This window comes from Saccostrea echinata, unplaced genomic scaffold (assembly GCF_033153115.1).
Source record: "Saccostrea echinata isolate AGI-Se365-2 ecotype Australia unplaced genomic scaffold, CSIRO_AGI_Sech_v1 ptg000001l, whole genome shotgun sequence".
In the NCBI taxonomy this organism is placed as follows: domain Eukaryota; kingdom Metazoa; phylum Mollusca; class Bivalvia; order Ostreida; family Ostreidae; genus Saccostrea; species Saccostrea echinata.
The window spans coordinates 33101547-33116556 of NW_026889750.1; the positions used below are offsets into that span (position 1 = coordinate 33101547).

Consider the following 15010-nt stretch of genomic DNA (forward strand, 5'->3'; position numbering starts at 1 on the left):
AAAAAAATGGAGCGAAGATCCACTCATATCGAAATATTGTTTTTATACAGTATAAGAAATGATCCTTTTTGCCCTCTATAGTGTGTGTATGCTATTCAAATAATTCAATCTTTGTGAGATTTTTGCAAGAGATTTGTGGAGATTTTACGTAAAGTATTCTTAATGAATGTTAAATGAATAATCAAAGAAATTTTGTTGTAACTGAGATTTGTTTTCTCCTTCCTGTTCTCGCACTATAGGCATTTCGCTCGCCTTGTTCGCCCATCTTCTCTGTAAAGTTAAAATATCGACACTGTTAAAATGTTGAGCTGTATACTTGTATCGTATAATGAATGGTCTAAGATTTGGCATGTTGCAAATGATAATTTTCAATATTTTGGAATTGACATCTCACGAGTAATTAAAATTTATGCGCTCTCTCCATCTCTTTCTCCTTGACCGTTCAACCACCAACAGTTCGTTAACATTCAGTGGGGGTCTTTTTAAAAAATACTTTAGATAACTATAAAGAATAGATTTAAAATATTTTTGTTAAATTTAGTTTTGAATCCATCTCTTATCCTCTGTATTAATAAAAAGAATGCATGACTACAAAGAAGATAGAGGCAAACCGACCTCAATGCGATTTAAGTAGACTTTTTAAAATTGACCTCAGAATTCTTATATTTCTAAAGGTACATCCGATTAATGGCATGTCAGTTGCTGGGTCAAGCACCCTTCCCAAGTATTGCAAAATTAAAATTGCGAGGAAATTTCTCAAACTTGCCTTGAAGAAGTTTCAAACATTAGAATAAATCACCAAAGAATGCACAGTTGTTTTCGAAATAAAATTACCTTTGCCAATTAGCATGTCATTTTATTAATCATTTCCTTCATTTCAGATGTGTGAACTGTATTTTTGCTAACGGGCAATGATGGGGTGGGAAGCTATATGTAAGATCTTAATACAAACATGGGCTACAATGCTCACCTGAGTGGCCTTAGCTTTGCTTTTCTTTATTCTTTATTAAGAAGATTTTCTTTATTAAGAAGATTCTTTAAAAAATCGATCCATCTTTAGTTTATTTTCATGAAAATTTGACCCCATGCTTAGTCTTGAGGCCCTAGCCTTGCTCCAAGTAGTTAGGTCATAGTAAATTAAATCTTTGTTTTAAGTCCCTGGGTGGGTAGGTTTTCGTGAAAATCTGAAAAAAAACCCATCAGTTTGTAAAAATGTCAAAAACCTTTCTCTATTTTGGAAAATTGGATTCTGTTACATTTTGACGGCTACAATATCCTTTATCTTTGAAAGAAAAAGGAACAGATAAAAATGTGAAGTAAGAAAGCAAACCTTTAAATAAAAGAAAAAGAATCAAATGTGTTCTATTCCTTTCATTCTATGAAATCCTTGAGTTTCTTAAATGATAAGAGTAAAACAACATATAACAGCTTTTTTTTTTATTCTCTTCAATAAGTCAATATTTTGATATTTTTTAAAATATATATATTCGAAATGTGTTTGTTTTATTGCCGGACTGGGGCGGGGGATCTTTAAAAGAATTTCAGGGACGAAAAAAGATATTATTAACAAGGCATTATGACGTAGCAGAACATGAATCTACTTAGGTATGCTCATATATATCAGCATTATGACTTGGGAACGAATTGCTGTTTTTTGAGAAGAAAATTTAAAAAGATTATTCACATATGTTTCATTCATATCTAAAACTTCGATCCCCTAATGCGGTTTCATCTACCACGGGGTCACGAATTGAATCTAGGATTCACTCTAAAGCACTTTATTAATAAGTTTTGTCTTTTCTTGAGAAGTTTTTAAAAAAAAAACATCAAATTTTTCAATGTATTTTTTTATAATCTCCCCTTGAAATTTAATAAAAAAAAATTGCTATGAATATAAACAACAGACTTCAAATTATACATTTAGTAAATTATTTTGCATCTTTGTAAGAGTTTGCTGATGTTTAGATATCCAATAAGTCTTAGCTTTCGCAAATGACATTTTGACTGGATAAATAATAAAAACAAATAGTGAGTATTGTTCTGAAAATTAGTTATGCAATTGATTCTATAAATTCTGATAACATTCAAATACTACAAAAAATACATAATATTAGAAAGAAATATATTTTTGAAAGAAAACGACGAAATTATCACATTGCTTCATGATGTCCAACTTAGGTAAATGTTTACTCAGAAAATTGAATATAAAAAATCACATGATACGATTAGTGATATATTCTCAAACATTTTACAGAGCTAATGACGGAGAAATATTAAAAGAAACGTTTCTTTCAATGGATGGAAATCGGAGAAATTTTCGACAAACGGCACAACGACATTCGAAACATAGGTGAATAAACAACTTATGAAATCTCAACAAAAATCCATACCATGGAAACTATATACCTCAAGGATCCTTCTCTTCTTATGGGTCATTACAAGGGCACAAAGTTCAAGTACACTGACATCAGAAACAACATCAACAGTAACAGATAATCCTATAATATCAACACAAACATTTCCTTCGAATATAACAGTATCAGAGTCCACATTATCCACCAGCGATACATCAATATCATTATCCACTACTTCACAAACATATGAAACTAAAGACTCAAACAATACAACAGAAGAAAACGATGCAGGTACCTCCACAGCTGAATCTACATTTACAACAATAGAATTAAACACACCTAGCACAATAGTAGAAAGCACAGAATTATCCACTGTAACAAAAACTTCCAGTTCATTCACTCCAACAACTACAGAGACAATAACGACTAAAACAAACACAACGGAACTTACAGTGACATCCACTGTTGAAAGAACCACAGCTGTTCCAACAACTGTAAGCAGCACAAGTGAAGCCAGCACCTCTACAACTCAAGCTACATTGACATCCACAGTTGCAGACACAACAACCTCAACACTAGGCAGCACGGAGTCCTCCACTGTCAGTAGCTCTACGGCTGAAGTCACTTCAACAAGTACAGAACCTAGCACGACAAGTGAAACCAGCGCAACAACAAGCAGTACTGAAGCCAGCACAACAGCTACAGAAAGCAGCACAGTTGTTCCAACAACTGTAAGCAGCACAAGTGAAGCCAGCACCTCTACAACTCAAGCTACATTGACATCCACAGTTGCAGACACAACAACCTCAACACTAGGCAGCACGGAGTCCTCCACTGTCAGTAGCTCTACCGCTGAAGTTACTTCAACAAGTACAGAACCTAGCACGACAAGTGAAACCAGCGCAACAACAAGCAGTACTGAAGCCAGCACAACAGCTACAGAAAGCACCACAGCTGTTCCAACAACTGTAAGCAGCACAAGTGAAGCCAGCACCTCTACAACTCAAGCTACATTAACATCCACAGTTGCAGACACAACAACCTCAACACTAGGCAGCACGGAGTCCTCCACTGTCAGTAGCTCTACCGCTGAAATCACTTCAACAAGTACAGAACCTAGCACGACAAGTGAAACCAGCGCAACAACAAGCAGTACTGAAGCCAGCACAACAGCTACAGAAAGCACCACAGCTGTTCCAACAACTGTAAGCAGCACAAGTGAAGCCAGCACCTCTACAGCTCAAGCTACATTGACATCCACAGTTGCAGACACAACAACCTCAACACTAGGCAGCACGGAGTCCTCCACTGTCAGTAGCTCTACGGCTGAAGTCACTTCAACAAGTACAGAACCTAGCACGACAAGTGAAACCAGCGCAACAACAAGCAGTACTGAAGCCAGCACAACAGCTACAGAAAGCACCACAGCTGTTCCAACAACTGTAAGCAGCACAAGTGAAGCCAGCACCTCTACAACTCAAGCTACATTGACATCCACAGTTGCAGACACAACAACCTCAAGACTAGAGAGCACGGAGTCCTCCACTGTCAGTAGCTCTACGGCTGAAGTCACTTCAACAAGTACAGAACCTAGCACGACAAGTGAAACCAGCGCAACAACAAGCAGTACTGAAGCCAGCACAACAGCTATAGAAAGCAGCACAGCTGTTCCAACAACTGTAAGCAGCACAAGTGAAGCCAGCACCTCTACAACTCAAGCTACATTGACATCCACAGTTGCAGACACAACAACCTCAACACTAGGCAGCACGGAGTCCTCCACTGTCAGTAGCTCTACCGCTGAAGTCACTTCAACAAGTACAGAACCTAGCACGACAAGTGAAACCAGCGAAACAAGTAGCAGTACTGAAGCCAGCACAACAGCTACAGAAAGCACCACAGCTGTTCCAACAACTGTAAGCAGCACAAGTGAAGCCAGCACCTCTACAACTCAAGCTACATTGACATCCACAGTTGCAGACACAACAACCTCAACACTAGGCAGCACGGAGTCCTCCACTGTCAGTAGCTCTACGACTGAAGTCACTTCAACAAGTACAGAACCTAGCACGACAAGTGAAACCAGCGCAACAACAAGCAGTACTGAAGCCAGCACAACAGCTACAGAAAGCACCACAGCTGTTCCAACAACTGTAAGCAGCACAAGTGAAGCCAGCACCTCTACAACTCAAGCTACATTGACATACACAGTTGCAGACACAACAACCTCAACACTAGGCAGCACGGAGTCCTCCACTGTCAGTAGCTCTACCGCTGAAGTCACTTCAACAAGTACAGAACCTAGCACGACAAGTGAAACCAGCGCAACAACAAGCAGTACTGAAGCCAGCACAACAGCTACAGAAAGCAGCACAGCTGTTCCAACAACTGTAAGCAGCACAAGTGAAGCCAGCACCTCTACAACTCAAGCTACATTGACATCCACAGTTGCAGACACAACAACCTCAACACTAGAGAGCACGGAGTCCTCCACTGTCAGTAGCTCTACCGCTGAAGTCACTTCAACAAGTACAGAACCTAGCACGACAAGTGAAACCAGCGCAACAACAAGCAGTACTGAAGCCAGCACAACAGCTACAGAAAGCACCACAGCTGTTCCAACAACTGTAAGCAGCACAAGTGAAGCCAGCACCTCTACAACTCAAGCTACATTGACATCCACAGTTGCAGACACAACAACCTCAAAACTAGGCAGCACGGAGTCCTCCACTGTCAGTAGCTCTACCGCTGAAGTCATTTCAACAAGTACAGAACCTAGCACGACAAGTGAAACCAGCGCAACAACAAGCAGTACTGAAGCCAGCACACCAGCTACAGGAAGCACCACAGCTGTTCCAACAACTGTAAGCAGCACAAGTGAAGCCAGCACCTCTACAACTCAAGCTACATTGACATCCACAGTTGCAGACACAACAACCTCAACACTAGGCAGCACGGAGTCCTCCACTGTCAGTAGCTCTACCGCTGAAGTCACTTTAACAAGTACAGAACCTAGCACGACAAGTGAAACCAGCGAAACAAGTAGCAGTACTGAAGCCAGCACAACAGCTACAGAAAGCACCACAGCTGTTCCAACAACTGTAAGCAGCACAAGTGAAGCCAGCACCTCTACAACTCAAGCTACATTGACATCCACAGTTGCAGACACAACAACCTCAACACTAGGCAGCACGGAGTCCTCCACTGTCAGTAGCTCTACGACTGAAGTCACTTCAACAAGTACAGAACCTAGCACGACAAGTGAAACCAGCGCAACAACAAGCAGTACTGAAGCCAGCACAACAGCTGCAGAAAGCACCACAGCTGTTCCAACAACTGTAAGCAGCACAAGTGAAGCCAGCACCTCTACAACTCAAGCTACATTGACATCCACAGTTGCAGACACAACAACCTCAAGACTAGAGAGCACGGAGTCCTCCACTGTCAGTAGCTCTACGGCTGAAGTCACTTCAACAAGTACAGAACCTAGCACGACAAGTGAAACCAGCGCAACAACAAGCAGTACTGAAGCCAGCACAACAGCTACAGAAAGCAGCACAGCTGTTCCAACAACTGTAAGCAGCACAAGTGAAGCCAGCACCTCTACAACTCAAGCTACATTGACATCCACAGTTGCAGACACAACAACCTCAACACTAGGCAGCACGGAGTCCTCCACTGTCAGTAGCTCTACCGCTGAAGTCACTTCAACAAGTACAAAACCTAGCACGACAAGTGAAACCAGCGCAACAACAAGCAGTACTGAAGCCAGCACAACAGCTACAGAAAGCAGCACAGCTGTTCCAACAACTGTAAGCAGCACAAGTGAAGCCAGCACCTCTACAACTCAAGCTACATTGACATCCACAGTTGCAGACACAACAACCTCAACACTAGGCAGCACGGAGTCCTCCACTGTCAGTAGCTCTACGGCTGAAGTCACTTCAACAAGTACAGAACCTAGCACGACAAGTGAAACCAGCGCAACAACAAGCAGTACTGAAGCCAGCACAACAGCTACAGAAAGCAGCACAGCTGTTCCAACAACTGTAAGCAGCACAAGTGAAGCCAGCACCTCTACAACTCAAGCTACATTGACATCCACAGTTGCAGACACAACAACCTCAAGACTAGGCAGCACGGAGTCCTCCACTGTCAGTAGCTCTACTGCTGAAGTCACTTCAACAAGTACAGAACCTAGCACGACAAGTGAAACCAGCGCAACAACAAGCAGTACTGAAGCCAGCACAACAGCTACAGAAAGCACCACAGCTGTTCCAACAACTGTAAGCAGCACAAGTGAAGCCAATACCTCTACAACTCAAGCTACATTGACATCCACAGTTTCAGACACAACAACCTCAACATTAGGCAGCACGGAGTCCTCCACTGTCAGTAGCTCTACGGCTGAAGTCACTTCACCAAGTACAGAACCTAGCACGACAAGTGAAACCAGCGCAACAACAAGCAGTACTGAAGCCAGCACAACAGCTACAGAAAGCACCACAGCTGTTCCAACAACTGTAAGCAGCACAAGTGAAGCCAGCACCTCTACAACTCAAGCTACATTGACATCCACAGTTGCAGACACAACAACCTCAACACTAGGCAGCACGGAGTCCTCCACTGTCAGTAGCTCTACGACTGAAGTCACTTCAACAAGTACAGAACCTAGCACGACAAGTGAAACCAGCGCAACAACAAGCAGTACTGAAGCCAGCACAACAGCTACAGAAAGCACCACAGCTGTTCCAACAACTGTAAGCAGCACAAGTGAAGCCAGCACCTCTACAACTCAAGCTACATTGACATCCACAGTTGCAGACACAACAACCTCAAGACTAGAGAGCACGGAGTCCTCCACTGTCAGTAGCTCTACGGCTGAAGTCACTTCAACAAGTACAGAACCTAGCACGACAAGTGAAACCAGCGCAACAACAAGCAGTACTGAAGCCAGCACAACAGCTACAGAAAGCAGCACAGCTGTTCCAACAACTGTAAGCAGCACAAGTGAAGCCAGCACCTCTACAACTCAAGCTACATTGACATCCACAGTTGCAGACACAACAACCTCAACACTAGGCAGCACGGAGTCCTCCACTGTCAGTAGCTCTACCGCTGAAGTCACTTCAACAAGTACAGAACCTAGCACGACAAGTGAAACCAGCGCAACAACAAGCAGTACTGAAGCCAGCACAACAGCTACAGAAAGCACCACAGCTGTTCCAACAACTGTAAGCAGCACAAGTGAAGCCAGCACCTCTACAACTCAAGCTACATTGACATCCACAGTTGCAGACACAACAACCTCAACACTAGGCAGCACGGAGTCCTCCACTGTCAGTAGCTCTACTGCTGAAGTCACTTCAACAAGTACAGAACCTAGCACGACAAGTGAAACCAGCGCAACAACAAGCAGTACTGAAGCCAGCACAACAGCTACAGAAAGCACCACAGCTGTTCCAACAACTGTAAGCAGCACAAGTGAAGCCAATACCTCTACAACTCAAGCTACATTGACATCCACAGTTTCAGACACAACAACCTCAACATTAGGCAGCACGGAGTCCTCCACTGTCAGTAGCTCTACGGCTGAAGTCACTTCACCAAGTACAGAAGCTAGCACGACAAGTGAAACCAGCGCAACAACAAGCAGTACTGAAGCCAGCACAACAGCTACAGAAAGCACCACAGCTGTTCCAACAACTGTAAGCAGCACAAGTGAAGCCAGCACCTCTACAACTCAAGCTACATTGACATCCACAGTTGCAGACACAACAACCTCAAGACTAGGCAGCACGGAGTCCTCCACTGTCAGTAGCTCTACGACTGAAGTCACTTCAACAAGTACAGAACCTAGCACGACAAGTGAAACCAGCGCAACAACAAGCAGTACTGAAGCCAGCACAACAGCTACAGAAAGCACCACAGCTGTTCCAACAACTGTAAGCAGCACAAGTGAAGCCAGCACCTCTACAACTCAAGCTACATTGACATACACAGTTGCAGACACAACAACCTCAACACTAGGCAGCACGGAGTCCTCCACTGTCAGTAGCTCTACCGCTGAAGTCACTTCAACAAGTACAGAACCTAGCACGACAAGTGAAACCAGCGCAACAACAAGCAGTACTGAAGCCAGCACAACAGCTACAGAAAGCAGCACAGCTGTTCCAACAACTGTAAGCAGCACAAGTGAAGCCAGCACCTCTACAACTCAAGCTACATTGACATCCACAGTTGCAGACACAACAACCTCAAGACTAGAGAGCACGGAGTCCTCCACTGTCAGTAGCTCTACGGCTGAAGTCACTTCAACAAGTACAGAACCTAGCACGACAAGTGAAACCAGCGCAACAACAAGCAGTACTGAAGCCAGCACAACAGCTACAGAAAGCAGCACAGCTGTTCCAACAACTGTAAGCAGCACAAGTGAAGCCAGCACCTCTACAACTCAAGCTACATTGACATCCACAGTTGCAGACACAACAACCTCAACACTAGGCAGCACGGAGTCCTCCACTGTCACTAGCTCTACGGCTGAAGTCACTTCAACAAGTACAGAACCTAGCACGACAAGTGAAACCAGCGCAACAACAAGCAGTACTGAAGCCAGCACAACAGCTACAGAAAGCAGCACAGCTGTTCCAACAACTGTAAGCAGCACAAGTGAAGCCAGCACCTCTACAACTCAAGCTACATTGACATCCACAGTTGCAGACACAACAACCTCAACACTAGGCAGCACGGAGTCCTCCACTGTCAGTAGCTCTACGGCTGAAGTCACTTCAACAAGTACAGAACCTAGCGCGACAAGTGAAACCAGCGCAACAACAAGCAGTACTGAAGCCAGCACAACAGCTACAGAAAGCACCACAGCTGTTCCAACAACTGTAAGCAGCACAAGTGAAGCCAGCACCTCTACAACTCAAGCTACATTGACATCCACAGTTGCAGACACAACAACCTCAACACTAGGAAGCACGGAGTTCTCCACTGTCAGTAGCTCTACCGCTGAAGTCACTTCAACAAGTACAGAATCTAGCACGAAGAGTGAAACCAGCGCAACAACAAGCAGTACTGAAGCCAGCACAACAGCTACAGAAAGCACCACAGCTCTCCCAACAACTGTAAGCAGCACAAGTGAAGCCAGCACCTCTACAACTCAAGCTACATTGACATCCACAGTTGCAGACACAACAACCTCAACACTAGGCAGCACGGAGTCCTCCACTGTCAGTAGCTCTACGGCTGAAGTCACTTCAACAAGTACAGAACCTAGCACGACAAGTGAAACCAGCGCAACAAGTAGCAGTACTGAAGCCAGCACAACAGCTACAGAAAGCACCACAGCTGTTCCAACAACTGTAAGCAGCACAAGTGAAGCCAGCACCTCTACAACTCAAGCTACATTGACATCCACAGTTGCAGACACAACAACCTCAACACTAGGAAGCACGGAGTTCTCCACTGTCAGTAGCTCTACCGCTGAAGTCACTTCAACAAGTACAGAATCTAGCACGAAGAGTGAAACCAGCGCAACAACAAGCAGTACTGAAGCCAGCACAACAGCTACAGAAAGCACCACAGCTGTTCCAACAACTGTAAGCAGCACAAGTGAAGCCAGCACCTCTACAACTCAAGCTACATTGACATCCACAGTTGCAGACACAACAACCTCAACACTAGGCAGCACGGAGTCCTCCACTGTCAGTAGCTCTACGGCTGAAGTCACTTCAACAAGTACAGAACCTAGCACGACAAGTGAAACCAGCGCAACAACAAGCAGTACTGAAGCCAGCACAACAGCTACAGAAAGCACCACAGCTGTTCCAACAACTGTAAGCAGCACAAGTGAAGCCAGCACCTCTACAACTCAAGCTACATTGACATCCACAGTTGCAGACACAACAACCTCAACACTAGGAAGCACGGAGTTCTCCACTGTCAGTAGCTCTACCGCTGAAGTCACTTCAACAAGTACAGAATCTAGCACGAAGAGTGAAACCAGCGCAACAACAAGCAGTACTGAAGCCAGCACAACAGCTACAGAAAGCACCACAGATGTTCCAACAACTGTAAGCAGCACAAGTGAAGCCAGCACCTCTACAACTCAAGCTACATTGACATCCACAGTTGCAGACACAACAACCTCCACACTAGGCAGCACGGAGTCCTCCACTGTCAGTAGCTCTACGGCTGAAGTCACTTCACCAACTACAGAACCTAGCACGACAAGTGAAACCAGCGCAACAACAAGCAGTACTGAAGCCAGCACAACAGCTACAGAAAGCACCACAGCTGTTCCAACAACTGTAAGCAGCACAAGTGAAGCCAGCACCTCTACAACTCAAGCTACATTGACATCCACAGTTGCAGACACAACAACCTCAACACTAGGCAGCGATAATTCCTCCACTGTCAGTAGCTCTACGGCTGAAGTCACTTCAACAAGTACAGAACCTAGCACGACAAGTGAAACCAGCGCAACAACAAGCAGTACTGAAGCCAGCACAACAGCTACAGAAAGCACCACAGCTGTTCCAACAACTGTAAGCAGCACAAGTGAAGCCAGCACCTCTACAATTCAAGCTACATTGACATCCACAGTTGCAGACACAACAACCTCAACACTAGGAAGCACGGAGTTCTCCACTGTCAGTAGCTCTACCGCTGAAGTCACTTCAACAAGTACAGAATCTAGCACGAAGAGTGAAACCAGCGCAACAACAAGCAGTACTGAAGCCAGCACAACAGCTACAGAAAGCACCACAGATGTTCCAACAACTGTAAGCAGCACAAGTGAAGCCAGCACCTCTACAACTCAAGCTACATTGACATCCACAGTTGCAGACACAACAACCTCAACACTAGGCAGCACGGAGTCCTCCACTGTCAGTAGCTCTACGGCTGAAGTCACTTCACCAACTACAGAACCTAGCACGACAAGTGAAACCAGCGCAACAACAAGCAGTACTGAAGCCAGCACAACAGCTACAGAAAGCACCACAGCTGTTCCAACAACTGTAAGCAGCACAAGTGAAGCCAGCACCTCTACAACTCAAGCTACATTGACATCCACAGTTGCAGACACAACAACCTCAACACTAGGCAGCGATAATTCCTCCACTGTCAGTAGCTCTACGGCTGAAGTCACTTCAACAAGTACAGAACCTAGCACGACAAGTGAAACCAGCGCAACAACAAGCAGTACTGAAGCCAGCACAACAGCTACAGAAAGCACCACAGCTGTTCCAACAACTGTAAGCAGCACAAGTGAAGCCAGCACCTCTACAACTCAAGCTACATTGACATCCACAGTTGCAGACACAACAACCTCAACACTAGGAAGCACGGAGTTCTCCACTGTCAGTAGCTCTACCGCTGAAGTCACTTCAACAAGTACAGAATCTAGCACGACAAGTGAAACCAGCGCAACAAGTAGCAGTACTGAAGCCAGCACAACAGCTACAGAAAGCACCACAGCTGTTCCAACAACTGTAAGCAGCACAAGTGAAGCCAGCACCTCTACAACTCAAGCTACATTGACATCCACAGTTGCAGACACAACAACCTCAACACTAGGCAGCACGGAGTCCTCCACTGTCAGTAGCTCTACCGCTGAAGTCACTTCAACAAGTACAGAACCTAGCACGACAAGTGAAACCAGCGCAACAACAAGCAGTACTGAAGCCAGCACAACAGCTACAGAAAGCACCACAGCTGTTCCAACAACTGTAAGCAGCACAAGTGAAGCCAGCACCTCTACAACTCAAGCTACATTGACATCCACAGTTGCAGACACAACAACCTCAAGACTAGGCAGCACGGAGTCCTCCACTGTCAGTAGCTCTACTGCTGAAGTCACTTCAACAAGTACAGAACCTAGCACGACAAGTGAAACCAGCGCAACAACAAGCAGTACTGAAGCCAGCACAACAGCTACAGAAAGCACCACAGCTGTTCCAACAACTGTAAGCAGCACAAGTGAAGCCAATACCTCTACAACTCAAGCTACATTGACATCCACAGTTTCAGACACAACAACCTCAACATTAGGCAGCACGGAGTCCTCCACTGTCAGTAGCTCTACGGCTGAAGTCACTTCACCAAGTACAGAAGCTAGCACGACAAGTGAAACCAGCGCAACAACAAGCAGTACTGAAGCCAGCACAACAGCTACAGAAAGCACCACAGCTGTTCCAACAACTGTAAGCAGCACAAGTGAAGCCAGCACCTCTACAACTCAAGCTACATTGACATCCACAGTTGCAGACACAACAACCTCAACACTAGGCAGCACGGAGTCCTCCACTGTCAGTAGCTCTACGACTGAAGTCACTTCAACAAGTACAGAACCTAGCACGACAAGTGAAACCAGCGCAACAACAAGCAGTACTGAAGCCAGCACAACAGCTACAGAAAGCACCACAGCTGTTCCAACAACTGTAAGCAGCACAAGTGAAGCCAGCACCTCTACAACTCAAGCTACATTGACATACACAGTTGCAGACACAACAACCTCAACACTAGGCAGCACGGAGTCCTCCACTGTCAGTAGCTCTACCGCTGAAGTCACTTCAACAAGTACAGAACCTAGCACGACAAGTGAAACCAGCGCAACAACAAGCAGTACTGAAGCCAGCACAACAGCTACAGAAAGCACCACAGCTGTTCCAACAACTGTAAGCAGCACAAGTGAAGCCAGCACCTCTACAACTCAAGCTACATTGACATCCACAGTTGCAGACACAACAACCTCAAGACTAGGCAGCACGGAGTCCTCCACTGTCAGTAGCTCTACGGCTGAAGTCACTTCAACAAGTACAGAACCTAGCACGACAAGTGAAACCAGCGCAACAAGTAGCAGTACTGAAGCCAGCACAACAGCTACAGAAAGCACCACAGCTGTTCCAACAACTGTAAGCAGCACAAGTGAAGCCAGCACCTCTACAACTCAAGCTACATTGACATCCACAGTTGCAGACACAACAACCTCAACACTAGGAAGCACGGAGTTCTCCACTGTCAGTAGCTCTACCGCTGAAGTCACTTCAACAAGTACAGAATCTAGCACGAAGAGTGAAACCAGCGCAACAACAAGCAGTACTGAAGCCAGCACAACAGCTACAGAAAGCACCACAGCTGTTCCAACAACTGTAAGCAGCACAAGTGAAGCCAGCACCTCTACAACTCAAGCTACATTGACATCCACAGTTGCAGACACAACAACCTCAACACTAGGCAGCACGGAGTCCTCCACTGTCAGTAGCTCTACGGCTGAAGTCACTTCAACAAGTACAGAACCTAGCACGACAAGTGAAACCAGCGCAACAACAAGCAGTACTGAAGCCAGCACAACAGCTACAGAAAGCACCACAGCTGTTCCAACAACTGTAAGCAGCACAAGTGAAGCCAGCACCTCTACAACTCAAGCTACATTGACATCCACAGTTGCAGACACAACAACCTCAACACTAGGAAGCACGGAGTTCTCCACTGTCAGTAGCTCTACCGCTGAAGTCACTTCAACAAGTACAGAATCTAGCACGAAGAGTGAAACCAGCGCAACAACAAGCAGTACTGAAGCCAGCACAACAGCTACAGAAAGCACCACAGATGTTCCAACAACTGTAAGCAGCACAAGTGAAGCCAGCACCTCTACAACTCAAGCTACATTGACATCCACAGTTGCAGACACAACAACCTCCACACTAGGCAGCACGGAGTCCTCCACTGTCAGTAGCTCTACGGCTGAAGTCACTTCACCAACTACAGAACCTAGCACGACAAGTGAAACCAGCGCAACAACAAGCAGTACTGAAGCCAGCACAACAGCTACAGAAAGCACCACAGCTGTTCCAACAACTGTAAGCAGCACAAGTGAAGCCAGCACCTCTACAACTCAAGCTACATTGACATCCACAGTTGCAGACACAACAACCTCAACACTAGGCAGCGATAATTCCTCCACTGTCAGTAGCTCTACGGCTGAAGTCACTTCAACAAGTACAGAACCTAGCACGACAAGTGAAACCAGCGCAACAACAAGCAGTACTGAAGCCAGCACAACAGCTACAGAAAGCACCACAGCTGTTCCAACAACTGTAAGCAGCACAAGTGAAGCCAGCACCTCTACAATTCAAGCTACATTGACATCCACAGTTGCAGACACAACAACCTCAACACTAGGAAGCACGGAGTTCTCCACTGTCAGTAGCTCTACCGCTGAAGTCACTTCAACAAGTACAGAATCTAGCACGAAGAGTGAAACCAGCGCAACAACAAGCAGTACTGAAGCCAGCACAACAGCTACAGAAAGCACCACAGATGTTCCAACAACTGTAAGCAGCACAAGTGAAGCCAGCACCTCTACAACTCAAGCTACATTGACATCCACAGTTGCAGACACAACAACCTCAACACTAGGCAGCACGGAGTCCTCCACTGTCAGTAGCTCTACGGCTGAAGTCACTTCACCAACTACAGAACCTAGCACGACAAGTGAAACCAGCGCAACAACAAGCAGTACTGAAGCCAGCACAACAGCTACAGAAAGCACCACAGCTGTTCCAACAACTGTAAGCAGCACAAGTGAAGCCAGCACCTCTACAACTCAAGCTACATTGACATCCACAGTTGCAGACACAACAACC

General features: G+C 45.5%; 1 protein-coding gene across 1 annotated transcript in view; it reads left to right on the forward strand.

Moving 5' to 3' along the window:
* The first annotated feature begins 2365 nt into the window (after positions 1–2365).
* The window catches only part of LOC133196893 (mucin-2-like), a 65279-nt gene continuing 52634 nt past the window's right edge, over positions 2366–15010 (forward strand). The window contains exons 1-4 of the mRNA XM_061332744.1: positions 2366–2848; positions 6929–6979; positions 9593–9661; positions 14924–14974. Of these exons, the coding sequence (XP_061188728.1) occupies positions 2366–2848; positions 6929–6979; positions 9593–9661; positions 14924–14974 (654 nt within the window). The remainder of the gene's footprint in view (positions 2849–6928; positions 6980–9592; positions 9662–14923; positions 14975–15010) is intronic.